The following is a 14,352-nucleotide window of genomic DNA, read 5'->3' on the forward strand; positions in this document are numbered from 1 at the left end:
AATTATGATAAGAATCCTCAGCATACAGTACAAACCAGGGTTCAAAGTCTGGTGTGGATTCAATTTTAGCGGAGGCAGTGGAAGAAGCAGAGTTCCAAGACTTGCAGACGCTCCGGAAACTCAGAAGCTCGATGGAGCCCAGACGCTCTGCTATGTTTTAAGCAAGATCAGGAGGAAGATGGGACCATGGCGGCCATTGCTTTATTTGCATTTGCATTTGGTCTCCAATAGACATTTTGCAAAACACTGGCCCATATTGTAATTTACTTTCTTAGCTGCTCCATACAGAGACATACAGACAGATCACACACATACACACACACACACACATACACAAATATATATATGTTAAAGTCGAAGGAACTAACATGGAAAAGAATTAGGGTTTATGAACCAATAAGTGAAGGCTAGCAACTAGCAGTGAATATATAACCAAGTTGTTAACTTGTAAAAGAAGGCAACAATCTGTGAGGTCTGCAATTTTCTTAATATGTTGGGTTTGGTCTGCTATTTCTATCATCGGATCAATTTAAAAAAAAAACAGAGAGTAAGAAATACTTCAAATGGATTAAGAACATCAAATTCAAGGTACCTTATAACGAGAATTACAAACTTACCTACACGCCAAACAACTTCTTCAAGTTCACCAGTGTTTTATTGATTCCAAAAAACCTACACCATAAAAATGAAAACATTAAAACAAAACATTTTCATATTCTAAGCACGAAGCCCAAAAGCCGAATGCTTAACCCTGAACCCCAAAGCGAATCCATTTTAGACCTAAACATGAATCGCCACCGCTACAAAATAGAAAAGAAATGCTGGATATATCATAATCATTGCTAGCATACAAAGAAACAGAGCACAAAAAGAGCCTACCAGAAGAAATCAACTGCTTCTGGACTTGACTTTTTTTCAAATTAACATTGGAATTTGGAAGAATAGAGAAAAATATACCAATACCTCTCTTTTTTTGTTACAAAGGGGAGAAGAGATTACTATACAACTGTGTAGTAGTTAATATATAGAACTCAGAGTTCTAAGATCACAAACAACCTGTGAATCCATGCATGTTTAGCATTTTGAGCCCTCTTCAGACAAATAGGCTCGCAACGCCTCCGTCCAGAGAAAGAGAAACTAGTAACTCTCGACACATGAAACCAGAAGCAGCTGAGAAAGCATAGACTGCAAAAGAAGCCAAAGGACGCTGAAAGAGGCCATTGTTGTTTCAGACTTTCAGTCAATCATAGTGTTCAAAAAATCGGCCTAGGCGGGCGGCTAGGTGGCTAGGAAGTCGCTAGAAAGGCTCGAGGCGGCTAGGATGTCGCTAGGTAGGCGCGAGGCTGCTAGGCGGTTGCTAGGCAGTTGCTAGGCGGGCGCGAGGCGGCTAGGCGGTCGCTAGGCGGGCGCGAGGATGCTAGGCCGTCGCTAGGCGGGCGCGAGGATGCTAGGCTGTACCTAGGCGGCCGCCTAGGCGGGTTGGGTCTTTTTTCGTTTCTGAACCCGGAGGACGAAGCCGCCGAAACCAAAGAAAACAAATCGAAGCTTGAGTTGATAGAGAAGAGAAATGGCTCGACTGCGAGTGCAAGCTTCGAGTTCGTCTGGAATATATTTCATGAGTATAGCCGCGCGGCTATACTTCTTCAATTAAAATTTTATTTAAAGCGTATAGCCGGTCGGCTATACTACTTAATAATATATATTTAAAGCGTATAGATTGTTAGATTAAATAGAGTAGAGGTTCTATGCTACTTAGTATAGAAATATATAGTATATATAATTGTGAGTCATCCGAAAAAGAATAAATAGAGTGATTCCTTCTTCGTTTTAAGTATTGACAGATACTATTGAGTAACAGATGTTCTAAATTCCCTTAACGAAGTTAATTTTTCAAAAACATTATTAGAAAAAGTGGAGGTTTTTGAAACATCTACAAAAAAATATTATGATTATTAAGAACTCAACGGGACCTACCCCCTCTTTCCTTGTCTGATTCGAGGGGGATCCCGGCATCTAGGGGTCGCGGACCGACCATAGAACCCTATTCAATAAGTGGACCGCATTAGCAATCTCATTTTTTGTTTAGAATTTATAATTCTATAGAATTTTCTTCTATATACTATAATAATATACTATATATTAGATAATATATTAGAAATAGAAAATAAAAATATAAAAAATATAAAAAATATATATTATATATATATTTCTATATAAATTATATATATTATACATATTATCTATATAATAATATATATATTTATTAGGTAAATTTTATTTTTTATTATATAATATAATATTTTTATTTTCTTGTATACTTTTATTGCTTTACAACTCATAATCAGATTGGTTTTTCTTTTGTGTTTATGCAAAAAAGATTTCAGTTGCTACAATGATATGACTCATATGCCTCTTTATATATATATATATATATATTATATATATCTACCGCCACCTCCAGAGCTCAACAGCTCCGTCAGCGAACAAAAGAAGAAAAAACCCCAAGAAAAACAAGTGAACACAGGTAATTGAAAACAAAAGGCTTGCCCAGTATTGCACAAGTAGTGCAAATGAAGACAAGTAATGAACAAAGAAAGAAAATAAGAGGGGAGAGAGAGAGAGAGAGAGAGAGAGAGAGAAGCAAAAGAACATGGAAAAAAGACTTCAAGTAATTTTTGGCTATGCTTCAAAAAGGAAAAGAAGGGAAGCTTAACCCTGAACATACTTAATTTCCTCAAGAAAAGATGGTTCTTTTTTACCTCCACACCCCTCTTTCTTCTCCTACCTTTGAGCTCCTCCAGCTGACTTCATCTTTGCATGCCATCGAATTATTATTATTGTCAATATTGCATCAAACTTGGTTAATAACATATGTTGAAACTTGAAATAGTCAAATGATAGAGGAGGATAATAACTCACAACGTCCCAATGTCCAGAGAGAAAGCGCCCTTCAGTAGGACATGAATAAGGTTACATATCTGAGGAGAATATTTGCTTGGTAGGTGAAAGCACAGAGAAATTTCGAGAGTAAAATTGGAAGCCAACCTGCAACACAAAAAACACGGGACATTCTCAAGGCCTGCATACAGTTTACAGTTTAGATACTGTTAGAGACTGAATATCAATGAACATAAGTAAGGTGTGCCCTATATATTCAACATAGTTTCTCAAATCGTACCCCTTTTAGACCAAAAAGGGAGAGAGGCCAAACATTGCACCAAATGTAAAATGGAGCCAAACATTGAATACTGCGCACAGATGCACAGAAGAGAGAGAGGGAAAAGAAAAAAACTTTATTGTTCTTTATCATTTATACGAAAATCCAGCAATAGTATTATGCGGAATGTTTACCAAATTCCTTGATAGTATTCCAATTTTATTCTCAACCTCTAATTCATTCCAAAGATCACAAATCTTCTGCTCTGCCAATCAAAAGCTGAATGCATACTAAGCATTTACACTACCACATCCAAATTCATAAAAGCCACAAACTGCAACGAATGTGCTGAGGTAAACCATCCATTGATCCCCTTTGGTGCTTCCATGACCTGATCCATCTCCAGCAGCCAAGTTATTATCCACCTTCACCAATGGCTCTCTTATCTCCTCCTGTGCATCATTCTTTGCATGCTCTCTGATGGCTATGTCTGCCTGATTATATATAACTCCCCTGTAAGTCTATGAATCTGTATAAATTGCAAAGAGAAGACGATTCAAACAGATGTGTACTTTAAGCAAGAAAATATGAAATAATGGAAGGCATACATAGAAGTATTATTGTACGCACAACTTCTAAGTTTGGTCAATGCTGCCTCTTTCTGGTCTTTTTTTTTAAAAAAAAATCTTAGGACTTCTAACAAAGGAGCTCAAAAGTAGGCAATTCTCGTGCTCAATTGGTTTGGTTGTAGATCAGCTGTAGACCGACCGAGTAGTTCCTTATGAAGTGTCAGGATTAGAATGAACTCAGAGAGAGAGAGCACAAAAACAATTGGACTTCAAAGATAATTAAGGAGTTGAAGATAAGAACCTGGATTTCTGCTGCTTCGTGAGATACGTCAGCATCTTTGCCACGAAGTTTCTGCAGGGCAACTTCAAAATCTCTCTGGCGTCTTGTCTTCGCCTGCACCGATGATGAGTCATAATCTATGTCTTCATTTCATTGAATGTTACCATCAGATAAACAGAAAAAGGAAAGGAGAATTACTTTCTTACCATCCATCTTGGAGACTCAGGAATGAAAAAGAGACCGAAAATGATCACAGCGCAGGGAACAATTCCTGCAATCACCACGCAGATGAGCCTCACCACTGTATTAGAGATCATAGGGTATTCTAATTAAAAACACAGGACATTCTCAAAGACAGAAGCAGCAGCAAAGGCTTTGATGAAATAATGGAGCTTCGTTTCCGGCAGACGATGATGGGGGGGCGCAGTTGACTTGTGCTTGGCAAGCAAAGAGTCTGATCTTTCAAGCTGATCAGGACGTTTGGGCGGTTGCGTTGGAGGAGGAGGACAAGGTGGAGTTGTGGTGGGTTGTGGTGCATGTACAGCAGCAGCAGGCAATGAATCTGATGGCTCAGATGAAGGTGAAGGGTTGGGGGTGGTCTAGTGATTAGATTATTCTTCTTCATTTCGTTTAAGACAAGGCGTCGAAGTTGGTGAGCAGTCAGCGACTCCAGAGAGGATTTGGGGAAGAAAACGACGGCGTTGTTGAAGAGGAGCAGCAGGTCCGGTAGAATGAAAGAGCGCAAGACGAATATGTTGTTCGCTTTGTATTGTTTCAGTCCACATGCTTCATTCTTGTAATACATGCAGTGTTCAAAAATTTTCATCGGCCTAGGTGACAGAAACTGAGAAACACAAAATCCATGCATGTTTAGGCGGCTAGGTGGAAGCAGCTAGGCGGCAAAAGAAGCCAAAGGACGCTCGCTATTCAATAGAAGGGGCTAGGTGGCTAGGCGGTTAGGAGGCGGTGTCGCTAGGAAGGCGCGAGGCTGTCGCTAGGAATGTGCGAGGCTGCTAGGCGGTTGCTAGGCGGTTTCTAGGCGGGCGCGAGGCGGCTAGAAGCGTCGCTAGGCGGGCGCGAGGATGCTAGGCGGTCGCTAGGCGGCCGCCTAGGCGGGTTGGGTATTTTTTCGTTTCCGAACCCAGAGGACGAAGCCGCCGAAACCAAAGAAAACAGATCGAAGCTTGAGTTGATAGAGAAGAGAAATGGCTTGACTGCAAGAGTGAAGTTCCGTACTCTGCAAGTGCAAGCTTCGTGTTCGTCTGGAATATATTTAATGAGTATAGCCGTGCGGCTATGCGTTTTAAATAAAAATATATTTAAGGTGTATGCCGACGGCGACATATTAAATAAATATATATATATATATATTTCCACCGCCACCTCCAGAGCTCAACAGCTCCGTCAGCGAACAAAAGAAGGAAAAAACCCCAAGAAAAACGAGTATACAAAAGGCTGTTTAAATAAAAATATAACAAAGAAAGAAAATAAGAGAGGAGAGAGAGAGAGAGAGAGAAGCAAAAGAGCAAGTAAAAAAGACTTCAAGTGATTTTTGGCTATGCTTCAAAAATAAAAATGATAATCGAAAGGAAAAGAAGGAAAAAAGAGTTAATTTCTTCAAGAAAATATGGTTCTTTTTTACCTTCACACTCCTCTTTCTTCTCCTACCTTTGAGCTCCTCCAGCCGACCGGCTAGACTTGCTGTGTATGTTTTTGTTTGGTTCAGAATCTATGTGGCCCCTACTTCTGCTTGCATATATACATATATATTAAATATATATATATTTCCACCGCCACACCTTTGCCACGAAGTTTCTGCAGGGCAACTTCAAAATCTCTCTGGCGTCCTGTCTTTGCCTGCACCGATGATGAGTCATAATCTATGTCTTCATTTTATTGAATGTTACCATCAGATAAACAGAAAAAGGAAAGGAGAATTACTTTCTTACCAACCATCTTGGAGACTCAGGAATGAAAAAGAGACCGAAAATGATCACAGCGCAGGGAACAATTCCTGCAATCACCACACAGATGAGCCTCACCACTGTATTACTAATTAAAAACACAGTTCTCAAAGATAGAAGCAGCAGAAGAAGGCTTCGATGAAATAATGGAGCTTCGTTTCCGGCAGACGATGATGGGCGCAGTTGACTTGTGCTCGGCAGCAAGCAAAGAGTCTGATCTTTCAAGCTGATCAGGACGTTTGGGCGGTTGCGTTGGAGGAGGAGGACAAGGTGGAGTTGTGGTGGGTTGTGGTGCATGTACAGCAGCAGCAGGCATTGAATCTGATGGCTCAGATGAAGGTGAAGGGTTGGGGGTGGTCTAGTGATTAGATTATTCTTCTTCATTTCGTTTCAGACAAGGCGTCGAAGTTGGTGAGCAGTCAGCGACTCCAGAGAGGATTTGGGGAAGAAAACACGGCGTTGTTGAAGAGGAGCAGCAGGTCTCGGTAGAATGAAAGAGCGCAAGACGAATATGTGTCCTTGTGGAGCTCGCTTTGTATTGTTTCCAAGTCCAGAATGCTCTTGTACTTGTCACTTTCCTGTACATGCAGCCACATCGTCATCATGCTTCGCTTTCGTTTTAAAATTTTCACGCTCACTATAAATCTTCTTGTTTGTTTTTGTTCAGCACAAATTACTACAGAAAAATTAGTGACAGAAACTGAGAAACACAAAATCCATGCAGTTTAGCATTTTGAGCCCTGGATGAGAAAGCATGACTGCAAAAGAAGCCAAAGGACGCTGAAAGCTTGTTGTTTCAGACTTTCATTCAATAGCAGTGTTCAAAAAATCGGCCTAGGCGGGCGGCTAGGTGGCTAGGCGGTCGCTAGAAGGGCTCTAGGCGGTTAGTGTTGCTAGGAAGGCGCGAGGCTGTCGCTAAATGTGCGAGGCTGCTAGGCGGTTGCACGGTTTCTAGGCGGGCGCGAGGCGGCTAGAAGGTCGCTAGGCGGGCGCGAGGATGCTAGGCGGCTAGGCGGTAGCTAGGCGGGCGCCTAGGCGGGTTGGGTCTTTTTTCGTTTCCGAACCCAGAGGACGAAGCCGCCGAAACCAAAGAAAACAGATAAGAGAGGAGAGAGAGAGTGAAGAGAGTGCAGAGAGAGAGAAATAAAAATATATTTAAAGTGTATAGCCGAGAGACTCTATATATATATATTTCCACCGCCACCTCCAGAGCTCAACAGCTCCGTCAGCCTGAACATAGGTAATTGAAAACAAAAAGCTTGCCCAGTATTGTACAAGTAGTGCAAATGAAGACAAATAATGAACAAAGAAAGAAAATAAGAGAGGAGAGAGAGAGAGAGAGAGAGAGAGAGAGAGAGAAGATGGTTCTTTTTTACCTTCACGCTCCTCTTTCTTCTCCTGCCTTTGAGCTCCTCCAGCTGACTTCATCTTTGCATGCCATCGAATTATTCTTATTGTCAATGTGCTTGCTTGGTTCAGAATCATTTTAAACGGACGGCAGCATGTGGGCTCTACTTCTGCTTGCATTGCATCAATAATTACATTGTATCAAGTATAGAGGTTACTAAGAAAGAAAATTAGTGAGGTAAATCCTAATTAAAGTACCAAACTCTGTTTTTGGAAGGATTAGAACCAGATTAAATTTTTATATCGGTAAATATTATTTTCTTACAAATTCATAGGAAGCTAATCCAATGATTTAGATGAGTTGATGCTACATGTAAATCAATGCTCTATTCTTACAGAGCATATGGGTTTGAGAGTTCAAATTTGAAGAGTTGATATAGACTGAGATTGCACAAAGTGAAAAGAAGAAGAAAACTTTGTCCATGCAAGCAAACCAGAAACCAAGTTCACCAACAAAAATTGAAGCAAAACCCAAAGAGCTAGAAATTGAAGTTGATAGAGTCATTGTTATAAGAAAAGTGTACCCCTACCTTACCTAAAAAAACAGAAGAAAACCAATTGAGCATTACATCAAAGTCTACCAATAGTAAGCTGAAATAAAGAGAAGGATGGTACTAGGAATAAATCAAACAAGAATTAGGCAAAAAGCAGTGATGGAGCCAATTCACCAAGTCTCTTCGTTTGGAGGGACTCGGTAGAATTTTGGGTAGATCCATACCCCTTTGAGTTGACGGCTCTTGGATTCTTCAATACGGTTGCTAGATATGCTCTCATTGTAAACGAAACTATCCTTGCCACCTGACTTCCTTTGTGTCCCACAAGTAGAAAACGAAACATCCTCATGATTTGCCATTGCAAACCCCAGCTTCTTCTTCATGTCAGTGTTCATGAAATAACTCTTGCTAACAAAGAATTTTGGCTGGGGTCCGGTGGGATCCACAGGAGACCATCTGGAAAACCTCCAGCCCACTAGGTTATGATCAGTAAATACGATGAACAACCGGTCTCTATTGTCGAAAAAGTAGAATTCTTGTTCATCAGTCCTGTAAGCAGCGCATTTGATTGTATTGATTCCTGAACAAGGAATGTCGTGTTGGAACCATTCCTTGTCTCCGCGGCGAAGTAAATGCAGCTTCAGTTCATAATCATTGATGCGGTTTATAACACAAACCTCACAAGCCCAGGAAGTTGGAGCACACGAAAATGCTGCAACATGATCAGAGAGCTCCGATAAAGGGCATCCTGGAAGGTCTATTTTTGTTTTGGAGAAGGGCTGAAAGAAGAACATTGATGAAGCACCACCACAATTACCAACAGCTTCACCTTCAAGACCTTGTTTCTTGAACAAAAGAAGCCATCCTTGGTTTGATGCAAGGCAAGTTGTTCCGTCCAGTTCTGGAAGTCTCATGGTGAACTTCTTACCAGTTTCTGTGACCAATTGGCATTTTGATCAGAATCCTCATCATACAGTAGAAACCAAGGTTCAAAGTCTGGTGTGGATTCAATTTTAGCTGAGGCAGTGGAAGAAGCAGAGTTCCAAGCCTTGCAGACGCTCCGGAAACTCAGAAGCTCGATGGGGCCTAGACGCTCTGCTATGTTTGACGCAAGTTTAGGAGGAAGATCAGACCATGGTGGCCATTGCTTCATTTGCATTTGCATTTCGTCTCCCACAGACATTTTACGAAAGCACTGACCCATGTGATGTATTTCTTAGCTGCTCCATACAAGCATACATCAAGTTGTTAACTTGATACAGTGACATATATGTTAAAGTCGAAGGAACTAACAAACAAGGAAAAGAATTAGGGTTTAACTAGCAGCGAATATACAGTCAAGTTGTTAACTTGTAAAAATAGGCAACAATCTGTGAGGTCTGCAATTTTCATAATATGTCTGGTTTGGTTTGGTGTTTATATTCATAGTGTATGTATATAGTATTTCTATCATTGGATCAAGAAAAAAAAAACAGAGTAAAAAAAAAACTTCAAATGGCTTAAATTCAAGATACTATAGCGAGAATTACAAACTAAAAGGGAGAAAGAATACCTACGTACACGCCAAACAACTTCTTCAAGTTCACAAAAAACCTGCATTAGAAAAATAAAAATAAAAGCATTAAAACAAAACATTTTCATATTATAAATACCAAACCCTAAATCTGAATGTTTAACCCTGAATATCATAATCAGTGCGAGTTTACAAAGAAACATAACACAAAATTAGCCTACAAGAAGAAATCATCTGATTCTAGAGTAAACTCTTGTTTGAAATTAACATTGGAATTGGAAGAAGAGAGAGAAAAATATACTAATACCTCTTTTTTCGGTTACAAAGCAGAGCAAAGGGAGAAGAGATTACTATACAACTCACAGTTGTAAGATCATTAGTTCACAAACAGCCCGTAAAAATATAAAAACATAACTGAAATTAAAAGGATAAAATCATCGAAGTATTCCAGTTTAGCTAGCATTCTTGGGGGGTATTTATGTCCTTTTATTTCAGTTCAAATTAAAAAGCGAAAAGCAAAAAAATCAGAGGGGCATTCCGAGAATTGAACTCGGGACCTCTCGCACCCTAAGCGAGAATCATACCACTAGACCAAATGCCCACATGTTACTGGTTGGCAATTTTATTTATATAATAGATAGAAACCGATATTTTCCCTCCAAACCCTCGCTAAAATAAAATCCTCAGTCTGTCAGTAATTTTGATTTTTCCCTCCAAACCCTAACAAAAGCCCTCCAAACAAAACCTTCCAAATTCCAATTCAATTTCCCTGCTTATATCATGTCTTCCCCAACACAACTAAAGCAACCAAATTTCAGTCTGTTTGGGTAATGGAAGAGTGATTTGTTCTCTCAAAGATAGAGTGCTTGACCAACCCCTTTGGGCTATGGCTGTTTCTCACACTGAAGCCCAGACCTTTGATTTTCCGTCTCATCCATCTGGTAATGATGATCTTCAAAGATTGTTTTTTTTTTCTTTTTTTCTTCTCTTCCTGACGATTCTTCAGGGAAATGGTGTTTTTGATCCGTATGTTGCTGTTTTGATTTGCATTTCGAAAATTAGGTCTGATTAATTGGAGTTTCTGTTGGCTTCTAATTAGGAAATAAACTCAAATGTGTCGATGAAGATGAGAAGCAGCAGCCACAGTTCCAAGACACTATGCCCTTTGAAGATACTTTTGTGCTCAATAGCCAATCCATGGAGGAAACCCAGTTACTGGATCATTCAGATTTTGGTGACGAGACAGGGACTGGTATGCATGAGTACGAGGAAGAAGTGGTGCTTGACAGTGAGGACGAGGAAGTAAATGGAAGTAGAATATTGAGTGTTAAAGCCCATGTCTTGTCTAATCAAAAGCTCAGTCTTCATCATCTGCAATGCGGTCCAGGTTAGTATATACTATTTGCACTGGAGGTGAAATTGTGAAAATTTTCAATTTTTTATATGTGGCCTTCTTTTTGTGTTGTTTTTGTTCATCACGTCACGGTTGGTGTTATATAACTTAATGTTTATGTGGAATATGTGTTTCATGAATCTTAAGTAAGTGATTTTGAGAAAACTTTTCTTTTATTTGAATACTTTGAAGGAGGAAAGGATGAGGGATCTCCGCCGCTTGCAAGGTTAAATTACATTGGCTCTCAGGAACCTGGGAGGGAGTCATCCCAAGCCAATGCACTTGATTTTGTGGATCATTATGTGTTGTTGAACGATGATCTGGGTGGCTCTCCTGGAATTGATCACAGTAAAACCATCAAGGAGAAATCCCCTCCTGTCTCAAGGACAAAGGGGTCTCAAAGGTTGGCTAGGATGATTAAACTTGAGTCTCAAATTGAGAGGGCAAAAACCTTTGAATGGGTTGATCCTCCTGAGGAGCATAGAGGGGTGTACTCTTTAACAAGAAGATACAATCATCTATTGATTCTGTAGACTGCCACCAGAGATCTATTGTTGGGCATCAGAAATTCAGGTTTGTTGATGATAACATATGCATTAGGTCGGGTGGTGAGAGCAAAGAGAGGAAAATAATTCAAAGCCCCCATAAGGAAATAACGGAATCTGAAGAGAAGATTGAAAATGAAATTGTTAATGATTTGGAAGAACAGTTAGATACAAAATTGACAGGACTGCAGTCGGAAGCTAGTGCCATAGGAACAGATTAGTTGACATGTTTGATGTTGGCTTTAACACTCAAATTGCTGCTGAAGCTATGGAGGCCTTGGCATATGGGGATCATCTTGACTGCAATTCTGCTGATGCTTATCAAGGTATGGAGAACACTGCAGATGTTGTTTCAGGAGGTGCTACAAAGAATACAGCACTTTTGGAACATCCTTCTCTTCCAAAGTGTGATTTTCCAAAGATAGGAGCCATTAACATGAATGCAAAGCGAAGAAAGCGTTCCACTAGAACAGTAAAGAGAAGATTTGCTTCATCTCAAAAGCAATCTCAGAGTCGGGAGTTAGATCCTGATTTGGCAGCACAAACAACAGTGAAAAGAAGCAGATTCTTTTCTGAATACTCTAGTAATTCTGCTGATGCCAATGGAAATTTATGTAGACAGTCTCCTAATCCTACCAAGAATAGAAAGCTAGAGAGAGCTACTGGAGAGTCCAACCTTAGAGTGTTGGAGAACAATCTAAGTTCACCCATATCAGCTGGGCGCAGCTTGCTGGGTAAAGGCCAGTCTCAAGGGCATTGTAAGAATTATTCTTCTGTTTCCAACCAGACTAGGCAGTCAAAGTCAGGGGTTAAGTTACTTGGGACTGAGGATGGACCCAACAATCCAGGAGAAAGGATGAACAATGTTATGGAGGATGGTATTATTAAATACAGAAGAAAGAAGAGATGTTTAAATGCTCATCCATCTGAAACAATCAGAGGGGTTGAGGGTGGATCTAACAAGCCAGTAGAAAGGACGAACAATGTTAAGAAGGATGATATTATTACCTACAGGAGAAAGAAGAGAATCAGTGCCAAAGAAAATTGTCCCAAATTATGTGTTTCATCTGAGGGAGATAGAGACATAAACGCCAGTAGTTTAATCTTAGATCTATGGAGCCATCCCAAAGGGAAAAGAACACGTCTCAATGCCCGAGGCAATTCTCGCAGAACTACTGTCTTCTTTACTCCTTTTTCAATAGTTGACGGAAAGGACAGCTGTTCCCCTTGTGATGAAATGCCAGAATGCTGCAACAATATAAAGGGGAAAGCACAGTCATTATTGTTATATTGTTGCCCACCTCAGCATTCTTCTAATAAAGATTCTGACAGAACCTTGCCGGCATTGCAATCTGGTAAGCTAGATAGCACAGATCCTACATCTCTGGTTGATGTAAAAAGCCAAATTTCAGTTGTATTATCTGGTTCAGAACACACTGCTCCATCTAACTCTACCACTGGCACAAATGTGGGATCATCCAAATATCTGTCTCATGATTATTACAGAAAGCCATTCAACAAAAACTTGCCCAAATCATCCCTTTTGAAAGAGCTTATTGGACTAGGTATCCCTGAGTCAATAATGGATTTCACGTGGAAAGATTTGAGAACGCGAAGAAATATTGCATATGTTCGAGTTCTGTTTAGCCAGCACTTGGATGATGATATCATTAAGCAACAGAAAAAGGTAGATTTTGATTTTGCCTGATTTTGAAACAGCTAGATGATCCACATCTAATGTTTCCTCTTTTCTCCTAATAGGTCATTGCACGACTGGGCCTATCCATTGCATCATGTTCTATTGATGCAACACACTTTGTAGCAGATCAATTTGCGCGTACAAGGAATATGTTGGAATTCATTGCTCTTGGTAAACCAGTGGTAACACATTTGTGGCTTGAGAGTTGTGGGCAAGCAAACTGTTTGATTAGTGAGAAAAGCTACATTCTGAGGGATGCCAAAAAGGAAAAGGAAATTGGCTTTAGCATGCTTGTTTCACTGGATTGCGCAAAACGGTGTCCTCTTCTAAAGGTAATGTATAAGCTTTTGTTGTTCCTTTGACTTAAAGATAATACTGTTTTTCTTTCCTCGGTGTTCTTATATTGTTTCTGCCTAACTAGCAGGGTCGAAAAGTCTTCATCACGCCAAACATAAAACCTGATAGAGCAATGATGATTAGCTTGGTGAAGGCAGTTCAAGGCCAGGTATATGTTTTGTCATTACATACATAATTTAGTAGTTAGTATCCATTGTTGATTTCCATGATTTTATTACCCTTTTTATGCATGTTTAAATTTAAATAAATATATGTTCCTCAGCCAGTGGAGAAGGTTCAGATACCTGCAGCAAAGGATAAAAAGAGTTTGGAGGATCTTTTGATTCTTTCTTGTGAAGAAGATCGTGCCATCTGTCTGCCATTACTTGAGAAAGGTAGCGGCATTTCATCCATCCTCTCTTTCATATAAAATCGTCTCGGTCGGTAACTTAAGACCTGTAAAATATTATGCCTTGCAGGAGCAGCAGTTTACAGTTCAGAACTTGTGCTAAATGGCATAGTTATTCAGAGACTGGAATACAAGAGGTCAGTACTATACTTGTAAAAGAAACATAAGCCCAATTAGTGTGCTTTGGGAAATTAGTTTAAGAAGTCCTTGTTTCTCTATTTCTTCGGCCTTGCAGACATCGGCTCTTCACAGCTCTTGGCAAGAGGAATCGCCCATTGGCCTTAAGCCTTGGGCCCTTTCCGCATAACCAATAACACTGTAAAATCATGTAATTAGTGTTGTTTTTGCCATATCGGTTCGGATTACTTCATGTTGTAGTGAACCTGGTATACAGTCGTGGAAATTGTTTGGATGTCGGAAGGATCAATCCTTCTATCATTTTTGTTCTTTTTGCTTTTTTATAAGGAAATGAAAAGGGCTGAAGAGACAATCAAAATGAGTTGGGGGAAGAAAAGCTTAAAATCCAACATCATTTACAAGATCTCTATGGCTCTGCCACACCATAAGATCCCAAAACACGTAATCG

The 14,352-nt window shown here is 39.9% G+C and overlaps 2 protein-coding genes and 1 non-coding gene across 3 annotated transcripts; 1 reads left to right on the forward strand and 2 right to left on the reverse strand.

Moving 5' to 3' along the window:
* Window positions 1–8,041: 8,041 nt before the first annotated feature.
* On the reverse strand, window positions 8,042–9,054 carry LOC103333944 (uncharacterized). Its single transcript, XM_089055036.1, has 2 exons — window positions 8,800–9,054; window positions 8,042–8,650 (listed from the first exon to the last, which is right to left on the reverse strand). Exons 1-2 carry the CDS (start codon window positions 9,052–9,054, stop codon window positions 8,042–8,044), a joined length of 864 nt encoding a protein of 287 aa, XP_088911162.1.
* Window positions 9,055–9,913: 859 nt separating this feature from the next.
* Window positions 9,914–9,985, reverse strand: TRNAP-AGG (transfer RNA proline (anticodon AGG)). The gene has a single exon. It is a non-coding gene; the product is annotated as a tRNA-Pro (tRNA).
* Window positions 9,986–10,127: 142 nt separating this feature from the next.
* LOC103333943 (BRCT domain-containing DNA repair protein) lies at window positions 10,128–14,305 on the forward strand. Its single transcript, XM_008236852.3, is given in 10 exon segments — window positions 10,128–10,325; window positions 10,484–10,771; window positions 10,970–11,266; window positions 11,269–11,538; window positions 11,541–13,009; window positions 13,084–13,353; window positions 13,446–13,526; window positions 13,641–13,752; window positions 13,837–13,903; window positions 14,002–14,305. Coding segments are annotated over 10 exon segments (2,988 nt in total). The 5' UTR covers window positions 10,128–10,270; the 3' UTR covers window positions 14,081–14,305.
* Window positions 14,306–14,352: the final 47 nt, after the last annotated feature.

This window comes from Prunus mume, linkage group LG6, assembly GCF_029339155.1.
Source record: "Prunus mume cultivar Tortuosa linkage group LG6, ASM2933915v1, whole genome shotgun sequence".
Lineage (NCBI taxonomy): Eukaryota > Viridiplantae > Streptophyta > Magnoliopsida > Rosales > Rosaceae > Prunus > Prunus mume.

What these genes read in the sequence shown, in the direction of transcription:
- LOC103333944 (XM_089055036.1), bottom strand. Translation starts at nt 9,054, where the DNA reads ATGTCTGTGGGAGACGAAATGCAAATGCAAATGAAGCAATGGCCACCA. An exon ending in CCAATTGGTCACAGAAACTG is followed by an intron (nt 8,651 to 8,799) that starts GTAAGAAGTTCA and finishes TTCTTCTTTCAG; the next exon opens with CCCTTCTCCAAAACAAAAAT.